The 26,903-nt window shown below is 39.6% G+C and overlaps 1 protein-coding gene across 6 annotated transcripts in view; it reads right to left on the bottom strand.

The window, feature by feature from the left end:
- PCMT1 (protein-L-isoaspartate (D-aspartate) O-methyltransferase) overlaps nucleotides 1-26,903 on the bottom strand; it is a 50,335-nt gene that overhangs the window by 18,928 nt on the left and 4,504 nt on the right. For 4 of the 6 annotated variants that reach the window (XM_051836839.3, XM_017338338.4, XM_051836841.3 and 1 more), the window contains exons 2-3: nucleotides 16,782-16,886; nucleotides 14,459-14,490 (exon numbers count right to left, since the gene is read on the bottom strand). In XM_051836839.3, coding sequence (XP_051692799.1) covers nucleotides 14,459-14,490; nucleotides 16,782-16,886 — 137 coding nt within the window. Of the gene's footprint in view, nucleotides 1-14,458; nucleotides 14,491-15,768; nucleotides 15,998-16,781; nucleotides 16,887-26,903 lie in introns of all 6 variants that reach the window. The other 2 variants (XR_016234479.1, XR_016234478.1) reach the window with 1 other exon arrangement.

The raw sequence follows: 26,903 nt of genomic DNA on the forward strand, positions 1-26,903 counted from the left end.
TAAATTCCTAGAAGTAGAACTGAAGGGGCCCAAGGATATACATTCTATACTTAAAGTATATATAAATCATAAATAAAATCATTGTTTATGCTTTGGACTCAACCAAGAAATAAAGCCTTCCCCTCTCCATCCTCTTTATAAACTTGCATTTCAGTGCTTTTCCAATTTAAAAGATCAGACCTAGCAAACACTGATCTTAAATGTCTAGTATTGTCATTATTAAAATCATCAAATTTAGTAGCAATAGATCTATTTACTACCAGATCTTAATACATATCTATGAATCCATAGTGATAAATACAGTACTTTGTGCCAGATGAAAATAAAGGAAGAATAACAGGAGAGTGTTCCCTACTAATACAGGAAAAATGATGAACTTAAGAAAATTATCTCTGGGCAACCATTTCAGAAATAACTCATTCAGGCAAAAACCATAAATAGATGCTGAAAACTAGTAATTAGCATTTGATAAATATCAGATAGTTACATAATCTCAAAATGTCCACGATGCTTATTACTAAAGGAAGAAGAGTAGCTTTATATTGGAGTTAGAAAAACTTTTCAGTGGAGTTGACACCACCTTAACCAGCTGCTCAAGGTTACCATCATCAGCACTGGGACATGCCTCTGCTGGGATGAGTCATTCCAGACAAATATGCATAATTTATTTCAGATTATGCAGAAACATCAAACAAGCCCAAATTGAGGGACATTATATAAAATAATTTGCATAAAGATGTAAAGGTCGTAAAAGAAAAGACAAGAACTGTTCCCCAGCTCTCTTTAGGGAACATTATCAGCACAACTGATGAAATCTAAATAAGGTCTGTAAATTGACTAACAGTGTTGTATCACCATTAATTTTTAAATTTTGAGAATTATACTTTGGTTAGGTAAGAGGATGTCCTAATATTTAAAGAGTATTATTTTTAACTTTTAAACATCCTATTTTTACAAGTAAAGAGCCTACAATTTATTTTCAAAGATCACAGAAAAAAGGAAATACATATACTCTTACATACACAGACAGACATGCAGAGAAATGCAGAGAAATGGGAAGAAAGAGGGGGAAAATAGAGAAAGAATAAATAATAAAGCAAATGTACTAAAATAATATTTGGGAAACACTGGTAACAAGTATATGAAAACAATCACTTCTCAGCCTTTTGGCTGAGATCAAGGGCGGTACAAGTATATGAAAACTGTACTACTATTATGACATTTCTGAAAGTATGAAATTTTTAAATTTTATCAGAAACCAGCACTGTCAAAATCAAGGAGAGAATGGAAACTCTCTATACTGCCAAACTAAACTAGGTATTAAAGCCAGAATGCTTGTTAGCTTGGGGGTAGGTCTGACTAGGAAAGTGCTTTGTCCCGCATATTGATCTGTGTAGTGGTTATACATACGTCCACATAAACAAACTCCTCAATTGGGGGGCCAGTGTTGTGGCGTAGCAGGCAAAGAAGCCACCTGCAACTCCAGCATCCCATATGGGCGCCAATTCAAATCCCAACTACTCTACTTCTGATTCAGCTCTCTCCTAATGGCTAGGGAAAAACAACAGAAGATGGCTCAAGTAGTTGGGCCCCGACACTCACTCAGTATGAGACCTGGAGGAAGCTCCTGGCTCAGCCCTAGCTGTTGCAGCCATCTGGGGAGTGAACCAGCAGATGGAAAAATCTCTAACTCTGACCTTCAAATAAATCTTTAAAAAAAAAAAAAAAACTCCTTACATTATAATATTTGTGCACTCTGCTATGTTTATGTCATAACAACAAAATTTTTATTACTTTTCCCCCAGAAATCTTTTATTTAAGGTATACAAACTTCACACATTTCATAAATACAACTTTAAGAACATAGCGATAGTGATTCTTCACATTGTACCTACCTTCCCACTCCCTCCCTTCTTCCTCCTCCTATTCCCATTCTTATTTTTTGCTAAGATTTATTTCAAATAACTTTATACACAGAAGATTAACTCTATACTAAGTAAAGATTGCAACAAACAGTATTTAAAAACAAACTGCTCCTCAACAGTTTTTTGATTGCTCTTTTGATTTCTGCTATGACCCACTGTTCATTCAGGAGCATGTTGTTCAATCTCCATGTGTTTGCATATGATCTAGAGACTCGAGTTGTTATCTACAGCTTCATTCCATTGTGGTGAGAGAAGATGCATGGTATGATTTCAATTCCTTCAAAGTTGCTGAGATTTGCTTTATGGCCTGGACTTTGGTCTATCCTAGAGAAAGTTCCGTGCACTGCTGAGAAGAATGTGTATTCTGCAACTGTAGGATGAAAAGTTCTGTGGATACGCATTAGGTCCATTTGGTCTTTAGTGTTAACTGTTGTTTCCCTGTTGATTTTCTGTCTGGACTTCATTACTATTGTATGGGAGTCTATGTCTCCTTGGGACCCATTAACATTTATTTTAAATAACCAGGTACCTTGTAATTAGGTGCATATACATTTATTAGTCATATCTTCCTGTTGAATTGATTAATCATTGCATAGTGCCCTTCTTTATCACTTTTAACAGTTTTTGTGTTAAAGTTTATTTTGTCTGATATTAGGATGGCTATACCAGCTTTTTTTTTTTTTCCTGTTAGCATGGAATATCTTTTTTCATCCTTTCACTTTCAGTACATGCATGTATTTTGCTGGTGAGATGTGTTTCTTGTAGGCAGCAAATAGATGGGTTTCTTTTTTTTTCCATTCAGCCAGTCTGTGTCTTTTAACTGGAGAGTTGAGGTCACTTAAATTCAAGGTGACTACTGATAAGTAACAACTTGGCCCTGCCATTTTTCCATAAACATTCCTATTGTTTACTCTGGATTTCCTTTGTACCCTTATGGGAGATTTTCCACCTTTACCTTCTTTCATAGTGATGACGTTTCTGTTTTCTTAATCATCTTTTGTAGAGCTAGACGAGTGGTGACAAATTCTTTCAATTTCTGTTTGTTATGGAAGGTCTTTATTTCCCCATCATTCACAAAGGAGAACTTTGCAGGGTATAATATTCTGAGATGACAGTTCTTTTCTCTTAAGACTTGGACTACATTTCACCATTCTCTCCCAGCCTATAGGGTTTCTGACGAGAAGTCCACTGTGAGTCTAATTGGAGATCCTCTGAAAGTAACCTGGTATTTCTCTTGTGCAAATTTTAGAATCTTTTCTATTTGTTTTATTGTGGAGAGTCTGACTACAATGTGTCACGTCTATTAGGAGTTCTATGTGCTTCCTGTCCTTGGATGTGCCTTTCTTTTTCTAAATTAGGGAAGTTTTCTACAATTATTGCATTAAAAAGGCCTTCTAATCCATTCTCTCTTACCACATCTTCAGGAACTCATAAGACCCAAATGTCAGGACACTTGATAATATCACATAGAACTCCAACACTGTTTTTAGTTTAATTTCTTCTTGGTTTTGGTCTGACAGTAAAATTTCCAGAGATTTGTGTTCTAACTTGGATATTCTTTCTTCTTCCTCACTAATTCTGTTGCTAAGGCTTTCTACCACATTTTTTAGTTGTATTATTTAAATTGTTATTGTGTTTTAATTTTTAAAAATTCTGTTTGAGGGGCTGGTGCTATGGCATAGTAGGCTAAGCTTCCATCTGTGGCGCCAGCATCCCCTATGGGTGCCAGTTTGAATGCTGGCTGCTCCTCTTCTGATCCAGCTCTCTGCTATGGCCTGGGAAAGCAGCAGAAGATGGCCCAAGTCCTTGGGCCCCTGCACCTTTGTGGGAGACCAAAAAGAAGTTCCTGGATCCTGACTTCGGATTGGCTCATCTCTGGCTATTATTGCCATTTGGGGAGTGAACCAGTGGATGCAAGGAAGAAACTTTGTCTCTCTGTCTCTCCCTCCCTCTCTAACTCTCTCAAATAAATAAATAAAATCTTTAAAAAAAAAAAAAAAAACTATTTGAAAAGCAGAACGACAGGGACAGATTCTCCCATCCACTGGTTCACTCCGCAAATGACATAAAAAGCCAGAGTTGGGCCAGGCTGAAGCAAGGAACCAGGAACTCCACTTAGGTCTACAATATGGATGACAAGGATCCAAGTACTTGAGCCATCACCCGCTGCCTCCAAGGGTGTGTATTAATATGAAGCTGGAATGGGGAATGGGACTGGTATTTAAACCCAGGCACTCCAAAATGAGATGCAAGCAACCCATGTGACTTAACCACTGTGCCAAACATCCACACCATCAAGCATTGTCTTAATCTGTGCACCAAACACTTATCTGCCCAATTTTTTAGAGACCATTTCAATCACTACAGTACATCATCCAGACATTATCTGACCCCTGACATGAAGCAACAAGAACTTGTACCATTAGGAACTGCTTTTGCAAAAATAATTTTTTTAAGTAACAACTTCAACATCACAAGGAAACAACCAAGTTCAGAATATAGGAAATTCTATAGGACAAATAAACTAGTTTTGTCGACAATGAAATGCCCTTTAAAATGAGGTATCTATCAGGGTCGGCGCTGTGGCGCAGTGGGTTAAAGCCCTGACCTGAAGCACCGGCATCCCATATGGGTGCCGGTTCTAGTCCCAGCTGCTCCTCTTCTGATCCAGCTCTCCGCTATGGCCTGGGATAGCAGTGGAGGATGGCCTATTCCTTGGGCCCCTGCACCCACATGGGAGACCCAGAGGAAGCTCCTGGCTCCTGGCTTTGGATCGGCACAGCTCTAGCCTTTGCGGCCAACTGGGGAGTAAACCATCAAGACTTCTCTCTGTCTCTACCTCTCACTGTAACTCTGATTTCAAATAAATAAAATAAATCTTTTAAAAAAATATGAGGTGTCTATTAAAGAGTAAAGATTGAAAAGATACAATATATCAAACCTATTTTGATATTAAGCAAATTAAAATATAACTAAAAATGTAAAATTAAAATGTAAACACTTTTTGAAGGGGCAGGCATTTAGCCTAATGGGTAAGAAAGCACTTGGGACACCAGCATGCCATATCAAGAGTGCCTAGGTTTGAGACCTGGCTCTGCCCCGACTAGCTTCCTGCTCATGTGCAACCTGGGAGGCAGCAGATGATGGGAACCACCATTGACACTGGAGACTTGGACTGAGTTCCAGCCCCAGCTGCTGTGGGCATTTGGGAAATGAACTAGAGAATGGGAAATCTCTGTCTTTCTCTTTCTCCCTGTGCCACTCAAATAGGTAAAATTTTAAACCTTTTTTTTTTTTTTAGAGACCTCGCAGATTTTGAACATGGGCTACATATCAAGGAACACTGTTAGGTGTGAAAAGAGTCTGTTTTTAGTCTTTGAGACTTATAATAAAGACTTTAGGGGTAAATTAATATTTGGGATTTGCTTTAAAATACTTCAGCAAAAGAGAGCAAGAAGTGATTAGCACAAGCTGGGATTGTTACAAAAAGGTTCGTTATACATACTATTTTTGCATTTAGGGCATTGAAAATCTTCCATGATTTTCCATAAGAGAAAGTTAAACATGCTAAGTCTATGTCTTCCTACAACACATGAAGGAGAAAAACGCCTTTAATAACTGCCACATCAGCTCATGACAAGAGCTTCGGCTGATTACTGATGCCATAAATTAGAGTGTCAATTGTTAAATCAACAGGAGTCACTGTGCACTTACTCCCCATGTAGGATCTCTGTCCTTAATTGTTGTACTCTGTGAATTGACGGTATAACTACTACTAAAACAGTACTCTATGCTTTATGTGCCTGTGGATGCAATCTGTTGAAATCTTTACTTAGTATATACTAAGTTGATCTTCTGTATATAACGATAACTAAAAATTAACCTTAATGAAGAATGGGATGGGAGAGGGAGTAGGAGATGGGATGGTATGCAGGGGGGAGGGTTGTTATGGGGGAGGGTAAACCACTATAATCCAAAAATTGTACTTTCAAAATTTATATTTATTAAATAAAAGTTTTCTTAAAAAAAAAAAAACAACTAAAGTTTCGGGGGGGGGGGGGAATAGTTGCCACCTCATATAAACCAAGGGCCAAAGCATGAAGTGACTTGGTTAATTTTAAAAATCTTGTTAATACCCTCCTTTCCCTTTTTCTCCTACTATCCTGTCCCATCCCTCTCCTTTCTGAATGACTCGATCCCATGGCCATTAAAACCGGCCGAGCAGTTACCCACACCCAGGTGGCAGAAGGGGAGCTGCAGAGTACAAAGGTGCCAGAGCAGAGTATGGACCCAAACAGGAGTCAGAGCCAAGGCAGATGGGGAGAGCTTCTGCCCAGCAGGTAGGGACGTAAGTGGTGGAAAAGGAGCAGCAAAGGGCGCAGCTAGCAATGACAGCGGAAGGAAACTGGCTACAGACAGGGTAAGGATCAAATAAACATGTGAAGGAAAAGGATCCAGGTTTCACACTATCAGAGAAGGGAATTAAATGTGGAAAGAAGACAGAAATCATAAATACATACTGGTGTAAATAAGGAACCAATATTTACACACTCTCAAAGTAACCCCCGCACACAATAATTATTAATTACAAAAGAGTGACTCTATCATGGAGGGGGCAGGCAGAAAGCAGTTTAATCAAGTGAGTATCTTCAATAGGAAAAAGCAGAGCAGGCACTGTGGTGCAGTGCGTTAAGCCACCAATTGGGAAACCCACAACCCTTGTTGTATGGTTTGAGTCCAGCCTCCGCTTCCAATCCAGCTTCCTGCTAATGCACACCCTGGTGGGCAGAAGATGATGGTAAGTTTTTAGGACCTTGACACCCATTTAGGAAACCTGGATAGAGTTCTGGACTTCTGGCTTCAGCCTAGCCCAGCTCCGGCCATTGCAGCCACTTGGAGAGTGAAACAGTGGATGGAAGATCTCTCTCTCTCAAATAACAAGATAAATCAAAATTGTATGGCACCTGCATATAATAAGAACACAGAAACACTACTGTGTTATTCCTATCAAAGATGTGTAACTTGAAGGAAACAATAGACACCCAAATGAAGGGCATCAACAAAGTAATAAGCTGAATTCTTCTAAACAGTCAATGCTGGGAACGGATGGTTATCCCACATCTGAGTGCCTGGGTTGGATTCCCGGCTCCAGCTCCTGATTCTAGCCCCTGACGACGTATACCTTGGACAACAGCAGTGATAGTTCAAAGCAATTGGGTTCCTGCCGCCCAAATGGAAAGTCTAGATTGCATTTCTGGCTCCCAGCTTCAGCCCTGGCTCAGCGTTAGCCCCAGCTGTTATGGGCATTTGGCAAGTGAACCAGTGAACAGAGTGTGCTTACTCACTTTCTATGTCTCTGTCTCTACCTCTCAAATTAAAAAATATATATAAAATAAAATCAATAAGATAAAATAAAATGCTAAGGCCTTCAATCACAATGATTAGCTTTTTCCAAACTTTTATCACTACAGCTAATATTTTTCTGGTTAACTCATGCTGATCTCTAAATCTAAACAGTTTTTTTAAAGATATATTTTTATATTTATGAGTAATTTCAAAACTCACAGGAAAACTAGAAAAATGAATAAAGTTTTCTCCTCATATCAATTCCCCATTTGTCTATATTGTGCCACACTATTTTATCCAATCATCTGAAAACAGACTGCAGACCTCATGACCCTTTACTCCTAAATACTTCAGGAGTATTTAGGTCACCCTTCTTCACAACCACACTCAGGAGAATCACCAACTCAGTATTATCCACCACACTCAAATTTCCTTCACACCAATTTTCTCCTAATCCACTCAAGATCCTTTGCTGAGCTAGAATATTCTCCCTCCAGCTCTCCTCTGGAGAGCTGCTTAACTCTCTTCTCCAGAACACGGACGCCTTCAAGGAGTTCTGGCCAGTTGTTCCCACATGAAATTCCTCCATTCTAAATGTGTCTATTACCGCAGAGTTAGAGTGAGAAAAAGGATTCTAGCAAGAACACCACACAGCTCCTGCTGTGCACCTCCCATTACATCAGGAAGTGGGTAATGAAGGGCCACCTCACTAACAGACACAGAAAGCTCACCCACTCAGTCAATGTTCTGACCACTGAGTCACTACTTTCAAGATGTGTTTTTCTCTTTGTAATTACTAAGTAATATCTGGAATAATGATTTCATATTATATGATACTACTTTGTCCCCTAATAATTTCCCTTTTAACAGTGTTAGATTCATTGACACTCTCTAATTAGTAAATTAATGAATACAGAATGATTTCAATGAATTATATCCCATCATCTGAAATAAAAAGCTTTAAAAAGCTAAATTGTGCAATAAATGTACCATTTACAGTAAATTTCTAAATAAATTTTATGTTTTTAGAGTTCTATTCTTTTGAGAAAATAGGTCAATTATTAGAGCATTTGAAAATATTTTAAATTCATTGTAAAAATGATACTTTACTACGAAAGTTACTTCTACAAAATGTTCAGTTGAACAAAAGATTATGTACATAACTGATACATAATATAAGAAAGGCATTCATGAACCTATTTGCTAGAATCAGATGTCACTGTCTTTCCAAGAATGCACTATATTACACGTTATCAATGTTTGAAAATAGCAGCACTATAAATAGGGCTCTGGGCCTGTGTATACTGCACAGCGCTATGTAGTGGGCTGCACTGAAGCACGACAAACTCCAGCTAAACCTCTGGCTATTTGTTGACAAGTTGTGATCCGTGGGCTTGGGAGCAGTTCTACAAACGTCCAAAGTGCTGGAGAACCCACAACCACATGCTTTTTTGACAATCTATTCACTGGACATGACTTGTTGGTACAACTTTGAAATACTGGATTTCAAGCTACAGACATCATAAGGGAAAACAGACTAAACAAGTGTTCTCTGAAACCAACAGCACTGATGATAAAACAAGCAAAAAGGTAATATTATTACAGATTCAATACAATGAAATTCTCTAGGTAAAAGGGTTAGATAATAAATGTGTCACTGTAGGAATGAATTACAATACATTGGGACACCTGGCAAAGTTCACTACAGAAAAAAGAAATAGGCCAGCGCCGCAGCTCACTTGGCTAATCCTCTGCCTGCGGCATCAGCACACCGGGTTCTAGTCCCAGCTGGGGCGCCGGTTCTGTCCCAGTTGCTCCTCTTCCAGTCCAGCTCTCTGCTGTGGCCCGGGAGGGCAGTGGAGGATGGCCCAAGTACTTGGGCCCTACACCCGCACGGGAGACCAGGAGGAAGCACCTGGCTCCTGGCTTCAAATTGGTGCAGCGCACCGGCCGTAGTGGCCATTTGTGGGGTGGAACCAATGGAAGGAAGACCTTTCTCTCTCACTGTCTGACTCTGCCTGCCAAAAAAAAAAAAGAAGAAGAAGAAGAAGAAAGAAAAGAAAAAAGAAATAGCGAATAGAGCCAATATGCCTCAACCAAAGGTACTGGGAACTGATGCACAATTTCAGTGGTGATGTGGATAAATATGACTGGTTGGCTTTCAAATGTTCTACTTCTATTGGAGGTAAAAAAAAAAAATGGCACTGGCCTTTATTCACTCAAATGAGTGATGTGTATACAATATAAACACAGATTATTCACAAATTTGTAAACAAAGTTAAGAAAGATCTCAAATTGGTTGAATGTCAGGAGACATTGGTTTAGCATACCTGAAATGATGCAATGAGAAACTATCAGGAAGAAGAAAACATTAACACTCATGGACCTACTACTGTCCAAGAAGGTATCAGATTTGGCATGAGAAGCTGTATTACTCTCAAGCAGCAAGAACGACAATATTAAAACATATCACGTTGTGTGAAACTGACAACACCGTGCAAAATGTAACACAGCTCTCTGAAATGTTTTTCTCCCTCCCACCAAAAATAATTGTTGAACAGGTCTTGAAAGTCAGTTCTTTGTATACGGTGTAATATTTGAAAGGATATCATATCTGCCCAAAATCATATTTATAGGAAAACTTACAAATGCAAAAGATACTACACTGTCCCAGTATCCTCTTTATAGGACAACCCATATTTTCATTCTTAGTAATAAAAGATATATAAGCTCTAGATTATTATTTTCAACCTATTATAATGCAACTCTGTCAATTTCACTGAAGTAGTCACAGAATTAAAAACTTGGAATTTAATGGGTAAAATATATATTTTCCTTCCACATTTATTAATTGGAAGTCTTCTGTTTTTCCATTTGAAAAAAAAAAAAAGCCTTCTTGAGTGGGTGTTTGGCCTAGCAGTCAAGACTCCAGTTGGGACACCTGCATCCCATATGAGTGACTGGGTTAGAGTCCCAGCTCCATTTCTGATTCCAGCTTTCAGCTAATGCTCACCCAGAAGGCAGCAGGTTAGGGCTGAAATAGCTGGGTCCCTGCAATTCATGTCAGAGACCTGCACCTGAACTGAAACTCAGCTTTGGCCTGGCCCAGCCCCATCCAGTATAGGCATTTGCATAGTAAACAGTGGATGGCAGCTTTGTCTCTTTTTCTCCCTAAATAAAAAAGTAAACTTTGACAAAAGAACAACTTTCTTTTTTCATCTTTTTTTTTTTTAAATATGTATGGACATATGGATTTCTGTTTTTCAATTCACTGTGCTACAATCTATAATCTTCATTATTGTCTCTGGGAGCTTCTTCAAACCTGCTATATCCTGCTGATACTACTCCTTCAGCCTTGAGTGCTTCTCCAGGTATCAGTTACTTGTCCAAGGAGTACTCAACTCTTTTAGTGACAATGGGCTTTAGAATCCAAAATCTGGATGCTGGGTGTGCTCACTGCTGTCAGGATGCTTTTAATCTGCTTACAACTGCTTGTCCATATAATCTAATTCATAATATTTTATCCTACTGACACCTTGCTCAACAAATTTCAAAGAACACTGTATGCTTACTTTTTGTATATGCATACAGACACACATGAATATACTTATTGTCCTTATTAGGTGTTACTCAGCTTAACTCAGAAAATGTAAATGATTATCTAGGGGGCAAGCATTTTGTACAGTGGTTAAGACACCATTTAGGACACCCATATCCCATTTCAGAGTCCAGCTCCGCTCATAATTCCAGCTTCCTGCTAATGCTCATCCTGGGAGACAGCAGGTGAGAGTTCAAATAAGTGGCTTCCCACCTCCCATGTCGAAGACTTGCACTGGGCTCCTGGCTCCTGGCTTCAGCCTGGCCCAGCCCCGGTCATTGTGAGCATCTGGTGGGGAGTGAAACAGTGGATGAGAATCTCTCTGTCTATCTCAGTCTCTCAGCTTTTCAGATAGATAGATAGGTAAGTAAGTAAATAAATAAATAAAATTTTTAAAAATATTTAGGAAGGAAATTCATACATAAGCTAAGATGTGGAAAAAACTCTGAGGATACTATGTTAAGCAAAAGTAAGTAAATCACAAAAAGGCCAATATTATATAACTCCATTTATATAGGTTACGTTGAGTAGTCAAATTCAAAAAACCACAATGGTGGTTGTCAAGGGCTAGGGAAAGGAGAGATGGAAAATGGAGTTGTTACTGAACGAGTACTACAGTTTTAGTTTTGAAAGATGAAAAGGCAGGGGCTGGCACTGGGGCGCAGCAGGTAAAGCTGCCGCCTGCAGTGCCGGCATCCCATGTGGGCACCGGTTCAAGTGCTGGCTGCTTCACTTCCGCTTCAGTCCTCTGCCATGGCATGGGAAAGCAGTAGAAGATAGCCCACATCCTTGGGCCCCTGCATCCATATGGGAGATCGGAAGAAGCTCCTGGCTCCTGGCTTCAGATCAGCTCAGCTCTGGCCATTGCGGCCATATGGGGAGTGAACCAGCGGATGGAATACTTCTTTCTCTTTTTTTCTTTCTCTCCCCCCACCCGCCCCGCCTCTCTGTAACTCTTTCAAATAAATAAATAAATCTTTAAAAATAGATAAGTAAATATTGAAAAGAAAGAAAGAGGAAAGAGGAAAAGAAGAGGGGAGGGGAGGGGAGGGGAGAGGTGGGGAGGGGAGGGGAGAGGTGGGGAGGGGAGGGGAGGGGAGGGGAGAGGAGAGGGAAGGTTTTGTGGGGCCGGTGTTATGGGACAGCAAGTTAAGCCACTGCTTGTAATGCTGGCATACCATATGGGTGATGGTTTGAGACCAGGCTGCTCCACTTCGGATTCAGCTCCCTGCTAATGTGCCTGGGAAACAGAAGATGGCCCAAGTGTTTGGGCCCCTGCCACCCACTTGAGTGACCCAGAGGAAGCTTCTGGCTCCTGGCTTCAGCCTGGGCTAGCCCTGGTTATTATAGGCAATTGAGGAGTGACCCAGTAGTTGGAAGACTGCTTTCTGTCTTCTCTTTCAAATAAAATGAAAATTAATTAATTCAATGTTTGAAAACCAGGAGTCTACGGTGTATTCATTTCCCACTTTGACAGGTCCTGTCAAAAACAATTTACTCTGGTACTCAGCAACTCCTTCCCAAAAGGCTTGCCCATTCCAGTACCTACAGTAAAGCTTTCGGATCTGACGATCAGATGGGTGAAAACTGGTACTTCACTACAGGGCTACTTTGCAATTTATTAAATATAAGTGAACATAACAGCTTTTTATTTATTCAGCTGTAAAAAGCATTTTTCTTTTTCTATGAATTATCAGTCTTTTTTTTTTCTTTGGAATCATCGAGCATTTAAGATTTGTTTCACTCATTTCAAAGGCAGAGAGAGACAGAGACACAGAGTGAGAGATTTTCCACCCACTGGTTCACTCTCCAAATGGCCGCAATGGCAGGGGGTGGGGCAGGCCGAAACCAGGAGTCCGGAATTTCATCCGGGTTTCCCACATGGGTGGCAAAGTCCCAAATACTTAGGACATCTTCCACAGCTAAATTAGCAGGGAGCTGGAATGCCAGCACTGCAGGCAGCAGCTTAACCCATCATGCCACATGCTGGCCTCTGAATAATCAATCTTGTCCTTTACCCATTTTCCTTTGAGTTACCAGTGTTTTACTCATTAAAGGATACACACAATGTTTGCATATATCTATACATATTGAAATATGTCCTATGATGTCATTTGTATTACAAATATCTCCCTTTGGCAAGCATCATGGTGTGGTGGTTTAGCCACTTCTAAGGACACCTCTATCCTGTACTGAAATGCTTGGGTTTGAGTCTGGGCTCCATTTCTGATCCAGCTTCCTGCTCATGTATCCTGGGAAGCAGCTCATTATGACTCAAGTGTTTGGGTGCCTACCACGTGGGAGATCCAGGTGGAATTTTAGCCTTCTGCTTCAACCTGGCCCAACCCTGGCTATTATGGACATTTGGAGAATAAATCTGAAGACGGAAGATATTACTCTCCCACCCCCACCCCCACACCATGGTGCTTTCAAGTAGATGAAAATAAATATTTAAAAAATTAAAATTAAAAACAAGTATTTCCCTCAGTTTTTCTTATTTTATTTTTGCTTCTAACCTTTTTTTCACTACAAAATCTCAAATATTTATGATGCAAAACATAACAAGTTTCTGTTATAGTTTCTTTTTTGTTATGCTTTAAAGCAGTCTCCTATTTCTTATTTTAGTATAATTATTGGTTGACTATAAATACAAATGCAAAATTTATTTAAAGTTTAAATATGAGCTTCTACAACTATAAATATTTGCAGAGAATTTAAAAAGCTATTGTTCTCTCTACCAAAATCCAATAGAGTTCTCATTCAAATAACTGACATTTAAAACACAAGAAAATTCCCGACAGGTTAGAAGTGCTAGAACACTGAAAACAAGGTCACGTGACTTCACAGCTGCTCTATTTAACCATTCCCTAATGATTTTTCCAAATAAATTGTAAAATATTCAACTTGAAATTTCTATAATATGTCCATTACACTATTTATAATAGTCTTCCCTTAATTCATAACTAAATCAATTTTATGTTCAATTTTTACATTTTTACATACCATAGATACTGATAGCCACTTGAATCTTTAATATGACAATTCTTACCAAGAACAGCTCCTTCTGCATACATATATTAAGAATAATTTTATTACTAGTTTTTATAATTCACAGATGATAAAATTGACAGTTAAAAAAAATTTTTAAAGATTTATTTATTACTTGAAAGGCAGAGTTATAGAGAAGCAGAGAGAGACAGAGAGAGACAGAGAGAGAGAGAGAGAGAGAGGTCTTCCATCTGCTGGGTTCACTCCCCAGATGGCCACAACAGCCGGAGCTGTGCTGATCCAAAGCCAGGAGCCAGGAGCTTCCTCCAGGTCCCCCACACAGGTGCAGGGGCCCAAGGACTTGCACCATCTTCCACTGCTCACCCAGGCCATAGCAGAGAGCTGGATCAGAAGTGGAGCATCCAGGACTCGAGCCAGCTCCCATATGGGATGCTGGCACTGTAGGCGGCAGCTTTACCTGCTATGCCATAGTGCCGGCCCTGACAGTTAAAATTTTAAAACTTTAAACCTTTTTTACTGAAGATGATAATCACAGAGGAAACTGTGATTCATTTTTAACCAAATAAAAAAAATAACTTACCATGTGTGGAGCACTGATTGTTGCTTGGAAACCTGCAAAATAAGATGAGAACTACTGATACATTCAGCTGAAAAAAACACACCAAATATTTCATATTATTCCTGCTCTAACATCCATACATTATTTTCATAACAATTCTTATCTACCTCATATGCTCTCAAGAAAATAAGTCTTTTATTTGTTAGAGGACTGATGTGCAGCAGTTAAAATTAGAAAGCACAGTCATGCCAATGGCCAGTGTGTTCGTTTGAAATAGTCCCACTATTTCTACAAGTTTCTTCTCTTGTATTGTTAGCTAAAAAGGAAGGGTTACAATAAGAAGTAATAGATTTTAAATTTCTTTCCTCAAATTTATAAAAAGAAAATAAGCTTCCAAATATTATATTAAAACTATTCAAAATCTTTGTAAAATTAAATTGTTTTGGGGCCAGCACTGTGACATAGGGCGTAAAGCAACCGCCTGCAGTACCGGCATCCCATATGGGCAGAAGGTCAAGTCCTGGCTGCTCCACTTCTGATCCAGCTCTCTGCTACGGGCTGGGAAAGCAGCAGAAGACAACCCAAGTCCTTGGGCCTCTGCACTCACATGGGAGACTCAGAAGAAGCTCCTAGCTCCTGACTCCTGGCTCCTGGCTCTGGATCAGCCCAGCTCCGACCGTTGCGGCCATTTAGGGAATAAACCAGTGGATGGAAAACCTCTCTCTCTCTGCCTCTCTGTAACTCTGCCTTTCAAATAAATAAATCGTTTTTTTTTTTTTAATTGCTTCATATTTCTGCAACTTCAAAAAAATTTTTTTGTTTATGTAAGCTGTTACATTTTATTTTTTTTTAAGATTTATTCATTTATTTGAAAGGCAGAGTTACAGAGAGGCAGAGGCAGAGAGAGAGAGAGGTCTTCCATCTGCTGGTTCACTCCCCTAACGTCTGCAATGACTGGAGCTGGGCCCATCTGAAGTAGGAGCCAGGAGCTTCTTCTGGGTCAGCCAAGCAAGCACAGGGGCCCAAGCACTTGGACCATCTTCTACTGTTTTCTCAGGCCATAGCAGAGAGCAAGATTGGAAGTAGAGAAGCTGGGACTTGATCTGGCACCCATATGAGATGCTGGCACTGTAGACAGCGGCTTTACCTGCTACGCCACAGTGCCGGCCCCAAAAACTTTTTAAAACACTAGAACAAGTGATAATCAAAGTAGCTTCTGAGATTAATAATCTACTTCAATTTACTCTTTATCACCGGAAATTAATTCATACCGTCTTTCTTGGCTTTTAATTTTAATTTGTTCTAATGTTACTTTCTCAAAATTTATTTACCTGCTTCTGTCTCTGGAGCAATTTTCACTGAGCGGTGGTAGCAGGTGCCTTCGGGGTTCAGAAGCTCCTCAGGACCTTCTCTGTGGACTGTCAGAGTGTTTCAAAAGAAGACAGCAAGGCAGCCGGCCGACAGAATCCTGAGGCCTTCTAAGCCTCAAAGGCGCCCACTGCCAAGGCTCAGCAGTTAAGCAAAACCTGCTTCGGGAGAATGAGTTAAATATGGAAATTTCTAAAAACAAACATAAGCCAAAAAAATCAGGGCAAGTGAAGTAGAAAGTCAGTAATAACTTAATTACATTTATTTCCTTCAAATATTGATTTAAAAAATTAATACCGGGGCTATACTAGTCTAAGCCTCCACCTGTGGCACCAGCATTCCATATGGGCGCCAGTTTGAGTCCTGGCTGCCTCTCTTCCAATCCAGCTCCCTGATAATGGCCTGGGAAAGCAGAAGATGACCCAAATTCTTGGGGCCCTCCACGCACATGGGAGACATGGAAGAAGCTCCTGGCTCCTGGCTTTGGATCAGCTCTGCTCTGGCCATTGTGGCCGTCTGAGGAGTGAATAAGCAGATGGAAGACGTATCTCTTTGTCTTTCCCTCTGCCTGTAATTCTGCCTCTCAAAAAATTAATAAATAAAAATGCTTACAATAAGTTATATGACTCTTTCTCATCCCTGACATTTAAAAAAAAAAGAATGCCCTCACAAAAAGTCAACAGTAAGACCTGTAAAGAAAACTCAGCACCCACCTAAAACTAAGTTTTCATTAAAATATTCTAAGAATTTTTTTTTGAAAACTCATTACACATATTATGTACTATTAGCGAAAACAGAAAAAGATACATCATTTTAGTAAGATGAATATGCTTGGGATTATGAAACTTACTGAGTCACAAAATTCAAATCAGCAAGGCAGTAACAGATAAACATCTGTGTCCCAGTCTTTTTCTACTTACAAAAATTATAGAGTAAATGAGGGAAAGTATAATATTTTCAGAAATCTAAAGCTTACCTATTGATTGTGGAGAATCCATATAAGGGTTACATTTGGCATAGTGGGAGCGATCCGTAGCCAGCATAACTTCAAACACTTTATCTGTCTTTATGATACCATTTTCTGAAATGAATGAGGCAAATATTTTACACAGGGAGTGACAGGATCAAATGCATTTTAGAATAATGACGCTGGCTGCACTACAGAGACTAGAATGAGAAAACGCATGATTGAAGTTTTCACAACACCCAGGTAACGGTAACTTGATCTCTAACGATGACAGTAAGGATGGAGGAAAGCGGAAGGATTTGAGCTGCCTTTAATAAGGAAGGTATACCTGACTGACTGTACTTAGCAACAGGAGTGGGAGGAATGCCTGAGATGCTAATGCCATGCACTGATTTGAAAACTCCTGGACAAGGACCACGGCTGGTGAAAAGGATAAGAAACTTACTTAAAGTGCCAAGATTATTCAGTGAAAGAACAGTCTTTTTCAATAAATGGTGCTAGGACAACTGGAAAGCCACATGCAAAAGAATGAATGTCAGTGCTTAACTCACACCATATACAAAAATTAATTCAAAATGGATCAAAGAACTAAAGGTAAGAGCTCAGGGTCACCATCATGGCAGCAGCCAACGGCTCATGTACCTAAGACCCTGCCACCCATATAGAAGACCAGGATGGAGTTCCTGACTCCCAGCTTCAGTCTGCTCCTTCTCTGGCTGTTGCAGCCATTTCGGGAATAAATCAACAGTTGAATGATGTTCATTCTCTCTCTCTCTCTCTCTCTGATACTCTGCCTTTCAATAAATAAATCTTTTTTAAAATGTAACAGTTCAAACCATAACACTCAGAAGTAAATACTGGGGTAAATCTTCATGACCAAAGACCTAGCAATGGGTTTTTAGATACGGCAACAAACGTATCAAAATTTTTAAATTTTGTAATTCAAATGACACTATCCCACTCAGAGGGGAAAAATATTTACAAACCATACCTCTGAGACAGTAGTTATAATCAAGAACATATAAAGAACTGTCACTAGACTTTTCTGCAAAGATATGCAAATGGTTAATAAACACAAGAAATGATGCTAGATGGGGCCTGCACTGTGGCACAGTAGGCTAAGCCTCTGCCTGCAGCACCGGCATCCCATAAGGACGCCAGTTGAGTCCCGGCTGTTCCACTTCCAATCCAGCTCTCCGCTGTGGCCTAGGAAAGCAGTAGAAGATGTCCCAAGTGCTTGGGCCCCTGCACCTGCATGGAAGACCCAGAAGAAACTCCCGGCTACTGGCTTCAGAGCAGCTCAGCTTGGGCCATTGCAACCGTTTGGGGAGTGAACCAGAGGATGGAAGACCTCTCTCTCTGTGTAACTCTGCCTTTCAAGTAAATAATAAATAAATCTTTTTTTAAAAAAGATGCTATCAAGAATTAAAATTACAATGAGATACCATTTCATACCCACTAAGATAGCTATAATAAAAACTTGAATCGCTTCTCAGCCTTTTGGCTAAGATCAAAAAAGTTGCTAATAGCAATTGTTGACAAAGATGTGGAGAAACCAGAACCCTTGAAGAGTGCAAGTGGAATACAAAATGAAGCAGCTACTTAAGAAGATAGTTTGGCAGCTCCTTAAATGTTTAAACACAGTTACCATATGACCCAACAATTCCAGTCCTAGGAATATACCCAAAAGACATAAAAACATATAACCATATATAAACTCATACATGAATGCTCATGACAGCATTACTTAGAATAAACAAAAGGTGGAAAAAAACAAAATGTCCAACAAAAGATGAATGGACAAGCAAAATGTGGAATATCCACACAATGGACTATTATTTAGCCATAAAAGGGAACAAACCAAGTACTGAGTTATGCTACAACCCAAATAAACCTTGAAAACATTACGGTAAGTGAAAGCCTGCTATAAAAGACTACATATTTACAAATGCCCTGAATAGGCATATCTATAGACAGAAATTCCATTAATGGACACTCATGGTTGAGGATGATGAGAGAACAGGAGGGTGATATAAACTATCTTTTTAAATTAATGCAAATGCTAAATTGACCAAGGTGATGATTACATATATCTGTGAATATACTAAAAATCATTAAATTCTACAATTTAAATGGGTAAATTATATGGTATAGAATTATATCTTAGTAAAAGCAGCCTAAAAAACAACTTTACGATTTCACATTAGCTGAGTGTATAGTGGTTATGATAAGCTAGGGATAGGGACTAGCATTATGGTGTAGTAGGTAAAGCTACCACCTGTGATGCCAGCATCCCATGTGAGTACCAGTTTGTGTCCCAGCTGCTCCACTTCTGATCCAGCTCCATGCTAACAGCCTGAGAAAAGCAGTGGAAGATGACCCAAGTGCTTGGGCCCCTGCCACCCACATGGGCAATCTGGATAGGCTCCTGGCTATTTGCTTCAGCCTGGTCCAGCCCTGACCACTGTGGCCCTTTGGGGAGTGAACCAGTGGATGGAAGACCTCTTTCTGTCTCTCTCCTTCTCTCTGCAACTCTTTCAAATAAATAAATAAATCTTAAAAAAAAAAAAACACAAAAAAACCACAAAAAAACAGAGAGAGAGAGTATGAAAATAGAAAGCCTGGGTAGTAGGAAGAAGGGAGGAATGGGGAAAGGCCATTTAACAGGTACTAAGTTGCAGTCATATAGGAGTAAGAAGTTCTGGTGTGCCATTGCAAACTAGGGTTAACTACAGATTATGATAATAGACTGGATATTTTCCTAAAAAAATGCTTTCATCATAAAGAAGTGATAAATGTTAGAGGAGATAGGTATGGTTACCCTAACTGAAAATTACAATGTATAAATGTATTGAAGCATCACATAATATTCCATAAGTATGTTCCATTTTTATGTAGCGGTTAAATTTTTCAAGGATTATTTTTTAAAAAATCTAGTGAGACTGGAAGTAGCAACCACCAGAAGTACTGTTTGTAGGAGAAAGGATGGCACCTCTTGGGAGCTGTAGCAATGAAGAGAAAAAACAAACATTAAGGATCCTGTACAAACAAAACAAGATATGCCAATCTCTGCCCTTTTCCACCATTACTAACTGCAAGTTTATACTAACAAAATAGTGCTCTTGAACCCTCTTTACAAAATGCTAAAGAGTAGGAAAAAAAGAAAAGAGGAGCCAGCATTGTGGTTCAGTGGGTTAAAGCAGCAGCCTACAGTACCAATTTGAGTCTCAGCTGCTCCACTTCTGATCCAGCTACCTGCTAATGTGCCTGGGAAATCAGCAGAGGATGGCTCAAGTGCTTGCCCCTGCACCCACATGGGAGACCCAGAGGAAGCTCCTTGCTTTGGCCTGACCCATTCCTGGCTGTTGCAGCCATCTGGGGAGTGACCCAATGGATGGAAGATACTTCTCTCTCTCTCACTCGCTCTCGCTCCCTCTCTCGCTCTTTCTCTCTCTCTCTCTGCCTCTCTCTCTAACTCTGCCTTTCAAATAAATCTTAAAAAAAAAAAAAAAGATAACTCCATTCAAAGTTACTGTAAAAAGAAAATTTAAGTCAAATATTTTAGCTGTTTGAACACAATCAATATTTAAACAATATTCCAAGAAAACTTACTAGAAAGTAAGTAAAAGCATTTCTAGGAGTAATAACTTTAAAACATACCCAAGCAAAACATAAATTTTAAAGGCATAGAGAAAAACTATCAGGCTCTCAAGGCAAAAATTATCCAATTATTTATTAAGGGGTTTTTTGCTTTTTTTTTAAAGGTAACCATCAAGTCTCTTAAGAGCAACATTCAAAGCAAAAGAAGAATGAAGCAGTGTTTTTAAGAAATTCAAGAAAGGAAAATGAAGCCAACAATAAGCAGCAAACCACGAACACTCCCAACAGAAATAATGCTCAAAAGCACTAACCTAAGTGAAAGAAATCAGACAAGAAAACTATATTCTATATGATCCTGTTGATATCAAATTATAAAAAAGCCAAAAATAGAGTGGCAAAAGCCAATCTGTAGTGGCTAGGGGTTGGTATAACTGCAAAGAAGGCATAAAGAAACACTTTAGGTGAAAGGAACATTCTATAAGCAGAGACCAGCAAACTTCTGTAAGAAGCTAAATAGTTAATATTTCAGGTTGTGTAGGCCTTACAGTCTCTGTTGCAACTATTCAACTCTGTCACTGTAGTGCAAGAACAGCCAGAGATAATACATTTTTTTTTTTAATTCATGCTTCAAAAAATATTTTTAAAATCAGCGAGCTACTCAGTTTTGACCAATTGGCTACAGTTTGTTGATTCCTGTTTATGATTAGAGTGTGGCTACAAATCAGATGTTTGCCACATTCTTCAAATTATATTCTTAAAATTGGCAAATTTTTATGATGATCTTCTTTATGGGCAAGCCAGGTTTTTATACCCAGCCAAGATATCCTTCAAATACCAAGGCCACAGACAAAAAACCCATTTTGAATGTCTAAGACTTAAACAGAATGCTATGCACGCAAGCCCTACCTGAGAAATCTTCTAGAGGATGTGTTTCATCTAACTAAGAGACAATCAGAATACATCAGCAGTGCATACATATCCAATAGTAGTGCAAAGACTAACATAAGGACAAGGATATGGGTAGGATAATAGTATTTCAATGTTAGATGTTCAGGGGGCTGATGCTGTGGTGTAGTAGGCTAAGCCTCTGCCTGCAGCGCTGGCAACCCATATGGGATGCAGTGCCAGCTGTTCCTCTTCCAATCCAGCTCCCTGCTGATGGCCTGGGAAAGCAGTAGACGAAGACCTGTGTACCTGGGGCCCTGTACCCACATGGAAGACCCAGAAGAAATTCCTGGCTCCTGGCTCCTGGCTTTGGATAGGCCAGCCCCAGCTGTTGTGGCCATTTGGGGAGTAAACCAGCAGATGGAAGACCTCTCTCTGTGTCTCTCTCTCTGCCTGTAACTCTGCCTCTCAAGTAAATAAACAAGCCTTTAAAAAAATTAAATAAATGTTAGATGTTCTGACAAAGTAGAAAGAATGCAAAAAAAAAAAAACACAAAGGAAGAAAGGAAGAAAGAAGAATCAGATCACTGATTATTGTATGATAGGAAGAATCAAAGAATGTAACACTGATAGACTAGATATTGAAAAGATAAAAGTGGACTGAAGATACTATAAAAGTTATAAATACAAACCTTTCAAATAGGAAAAAAAATAAAAATTAATTAACAACCAAGATACACACTAGAGAAAGGGTAAGACTGACAAACTTATATGATCTCCCCATTTTAAAATACAAATTTGGGATAAATTAACCAAAATAAAAATATTATTCACATACAAAGAAGATTAGACAAGCTACCCAGATTATTAAAAATAAACAGAGAAAATATTTTCTTAAGGTTATAAAAGCAGAATATGGGTATATAGCCTAGCAGTTAAGATGGCCCTGTTTCACATCAGAGTGCTTGGGTTTGGCTCTAGCCCCTGACTCCTGTTTCCAGCCAATAAAGACTCTTGGGGGCAGTGGTGATGGCTCAAATAATTAGGTTCCTACCATCCATGTGCAAGACCCACAATGAGTTTCTGGCACCTGACTTCAGTCTAGCCCAACCCCAGCTTTTGAGAGCATTTGGGGAACAAACCAGTGGATGAAAGATCTCTCTTATTTCCCTGTCTTCCATATATATTTTAAAATTAAACATCACACACACAAAGTGAGTTTCTTTGGTTCTTTTCTTACTGTACAGTTATAGAAGCATATGAAATCTGTCAAAACTACTAAATGACTCAGAAATATGCTAAAACGCTGAATGTGGGGCAGGCATTGTGGCCAAAAGGCTAAGCTGCCACTTGGGATGCCCACATCATATCTGAATGCCTGGCCCAAGTCTTGACTACTACTATTCTGGTTTTTAGGGTTTTTTTTTTTTTTTAAGATTAAGATTTTATTTATTTATTTATTTGAAAGGCAGTTACAGAGAAGCAGAGGCAGAGAAGGGTCTTCCATCTGCTGGTTCACTCCCCAAATGGTTGCAATAGCTGGAGCTAGGCCAACCCTAAACCAGGAGCCAGGAGCTTCTTCTGGGTCTCCCACGTGGGTGCAGGGGCCCAAGCACTTGGGCCATCTTCTACTGCTTTCACAGGCAGAGAGCTGGATCAGAAGTGGAACAGCCGGGATTCAAACCAGCACCCATTTGGGATGCCAGCCCTCTATGCCACAGCACCGACTCCCTACTAGTCTTCTGCCCCAGCTTCCTGCAAAGTGCACCTGGAATGCAGCAGATGATAGCATAAGTGGTTACCACCCACTTGGGAGACCAGATGTAGTTCCTAGCTCCTGGCTTCAGTCTACCCTAATCTTGACCATAGCAAGCATTTTGGGAATAAACCAGTACACAGAAATGTCTCTCCTTACCTCTCCCTTTCTCTCTCACTATTCCTTTCAAATAAAATAAATCCTTGGAAAAAAAGGTGAACACAGGGGCCAGCGCCATGGCATAGTGGGTAAAGTTGCCACCCACAGTGCCAGCATCCCATATGAGCTCTGGTTCGAGACCCAGCTACTCCTGGCTTCAGATCTGCGCAGCTCCAGCCATTGTGGCCATTTGGGGAGTAAACCAGTAGATGGAAGAATCAATCAATCAATCAATCAATCTCTCTCTCTCTCTCTCTCTCTCTGCCTCTCCTATCTCTGTGTAACTCTGACTTTCAAATAAATAAATAAATATTAAAAAAAAATAGAAAGCAAGCAAGCAAGGACTTTCACTATCAACTTTACAGCAATTTCTTTAAAAGAAAAAAAGCTCAATGCATCAAGGCTCAGAATGAAGTTTCATTAGGCATAACTGGGTGCTTTCCCACATTTTCAAATCAAGGTTGTTATTATTTATCTTTACTCAGGACCTCATGTATTGAAAAACACTTAAACCAAGCTACTCTAAGTTATTTAACGGTTTTCCTAATTTTGGTAATCTATGACATATATATATATGTCAAACATATATATATATATATGTCTAACATATATATATGTAAATATTTCAGTGCCCTGAAATATTTCTAGCAAACAAAATAATTTGAAGCCTCACTTTGCATATATACCCTAATTAATAGTAAATGTACAATTATCATTGGGCTTTTTGAACTAGTGAACAGCTTGAAAACCACCCAAATCCAATCTGCTTGCCACCCTGGGGTCCAAGAACTCTAATTCAATAATTATAATAGCTAATGTTGGCCCAAATAAATATGCAACTGATCCAAATGAGAAGTTAGTAAGATGCAGAAAGGAGAATAAAATAGCATCCAAGCCATAAGCCAAATAATAAAGTTTGAGAAAATTAGGGCCTTTTTAAGAAGGTACACGTTTCTCTTCCCAATTTGAAGAGTGGAGAGGAGCACAGAAGGATCAAATTACAGGTAACAAAATCAAAAGCCATGATTTACATATTAAGAAAACTAAACTGTGGCATGATCTCAAGCAAATGATGAAGTGTCAAATGGAAAAATAAGAAAAACATTTGATATTTCTCTTCAAAGTTGAAGGGTTTGCAATACCGGAAGGAAAGAAAGAACAAGGAATGGAATAAACTCATAGCTCACTATGTAGCTTGGCAAAGCACTGACTCAGTCGTAAATACTAATGATGGCAACTGACTTCCAATTTTTAAAATCAACAAATAGTGCAGAAGTTTCATTTATTGCTTAGAATATAAATTCCATTGACTTTGGCAAAAGAACTGCTAATAAATTGAAATGAGAAGTGAGGAGAAGCTTCCTAATATTGTTTCCTACAAAGTGGGGGTGGGGGGAGGGTTAGGGATAAGTAGCCACTTTGGAAACCCACATCTGGTACTGCAGCACCTGATCTGCATCCCAGCTACTCTGCTTCCAATCAGCTTCTTGCTAATAGACACCCCAGGAAGCAGATGGGTCTCTGCCGCCCCTGTGGGAGACCTGGAATCAATACCAAGCTCCTGGTTTTGGCCTAGCCAAGCCCTGACTGCTGCAGGCATCTGGGGTGTGAACTAATACATTGAGGATCTCTTTCAAATAAAATAAAAATGAATAAATAAGAGGTTTTTTAAGTGGGGAGTTAGGAGATAGCGTTAATTTGTAAATTACGGAACAAGAAATAATTAAGGAACAAGAATTAGAGATTAAAGGATGTAACTTAAAGTTTTGTGGTTACAAACCTCAAAAGGAAAACCAAAAAGCATGATGTAACTATATAGGGGAAGGGGTATGTTTGTCAGTTTGTCGTGTATAAATATTCATTCGTCTTGGCAGCACATCAGCAAATGGTGTCTAAAGTTGATAAAACAAGGCATAGCAGCTTAAGCATATGGTTTAGAGATATGAAGATCACCAAGAACTGAAAATAGTTAAAAGTGGCTCACTTGAGACACTGAGTCTGGGATAAGAAATGTGGTAGGCAACTGTTGTTTTTCACTGTCAATCGATTCTTCTTGTATCTTAACCATGTACATACATAACTTAAAATTTATCTTTTCAATTTTCTGAACCCTGTTATCATAGACAGTAAGTGACAACAATAAGCAAGATGGAGCAAGGACTTCTTTTCCTTGTAATATATTTTAACTGCGTGCATTCTCTAGCTTCCCATAACCATGAGTAGGCTTACAATTATGTTCTTGTCAATGGAATGTAGGCAGAAATTATGTATGCAACCTCCAGATCATGTCCCTTAAAGGGCCCTGTTCTTCTCCCTGGCTGGAATACAGAAACCGTAAAGACAAACTACTTGCAGATGACAGAAAGAGCAGAGCTACAAGAGAAAAGGAGGGACTGGTGCCGTGGTGCAGTAGGTTTATCCTCTGCCTGAAGCACCAGCATCCCATATGGGCACCGGTTCTAGTCCTGGCTGCTCACATTCCGATCTAACTGTCTGCCACAGCCTGGGAAAGCAGAAGACGGCCTGAGTATTTGGGCCCCTGCACCCACGTGGGAAGCCCAGAAGTTCCTGGCTTCGGATTAGCTCAGCTCCGGCCATTGTATCCATTTAGGGAGTGAACCAGCGGATAGAAAACCTGTGTGTCTCCATCTCTCTGTAACTCTTTCAAATAAATAAAATAAAATCCTTATTTAAAAAAAAAAAAAAGGCAAAATGTATCTGAGAGGAGGGGATTTCAAAGTGGGACAAGAGAGCACCAGCGTTGTGGCACAACAGGTAAGCCACTACTGACACCTGCATCCCATACCAAAGCACTGGTTTGAGTCCTGGCTGCTCCACTTCAGATCCAGCTTCTTGTTAATATGCCTTGGAAGACACTGGAAAATGACCCAAGTATTTGGGTCCTTGCTACCCATATAGGCCCAGATGGTATTTCTGGCTCCTGGCTTCAGCCTGACCAAACCCTGTCTATTAACAGCCATTTGGGGAGTGAACCAGAGAATGGAAGATCTCTCTCCAACCTTCTCTTTCCCTCTCTCTGATGCGTTTTCAAATAAATATTTTTTGTTTTTTTAAGTGGGACAACCAATAACCAGGTACATCATTCTAGGTATGAATCTAGACTGGATGGCACTGTGGTGTCCTGTGGCACTGGCATCCCATATGAACACCAGTTCAAGTCCTGGCTACTCCACTTCTGATCTAGCTCCCTGCTAATGAGCTTGGGAAAGCAGCACAGATGGCCCAAGTGCTTGGGCCCCTGAACTATGTGGGAGACTAGGCAGAAGCTCCTGGCTCCCAGCTCCAGCCTGGCTCAGCCCCAGCCACTGTGGCCACTTGAGGAGTGAACTAGCAGATAGAAGACTTCTCTCTGTCTCTTCCTCTCTCTCTCGGTAACTCTTTCAAGTAAATCTTAAAAAACAAACAAACAAACAAAAAACAGAAAGGGATGTCTATATCTTAATCACTTTCAACTGACAGGTAAAATTAACTGTTTTGATGTCATTTCTCAAAGGAGAAAGATATGTCTCTTGGATTCCTGTTCATCTCTGACAAACTAAATTGTTATGCAAAACTCTAAAATACAGCTAACATTAGAAGTTAATGTTAAAATATTAATGTTTTTGGCTCGTACCTAAAACATACATACCAGGGGCTAGCACTGCTGCACAGAGAGTTAAGCAGCAGCTGTGACACCAGCACACTGGATGGCCCAACTACTTGGGCCCTTG

The sequence above is a fragment of the Oryctolagus cuniculus genome, chromosome 5, assembly GCF_051225735.1.
Source record: "Oryctolagus cuniculus isolate XC-2025 breed Fujian yellow rabbit chromosome 5, ASM5122573v1, whole genome shotgun sequence".
Classification (NCBI taxonomy): domain Eukaryota; kingdom Metazoa; phylum Chordata; class Mammalia; order Lagomorpha; family Leporidae; genus Oryctolagus; species Oryctolagus cuniculus.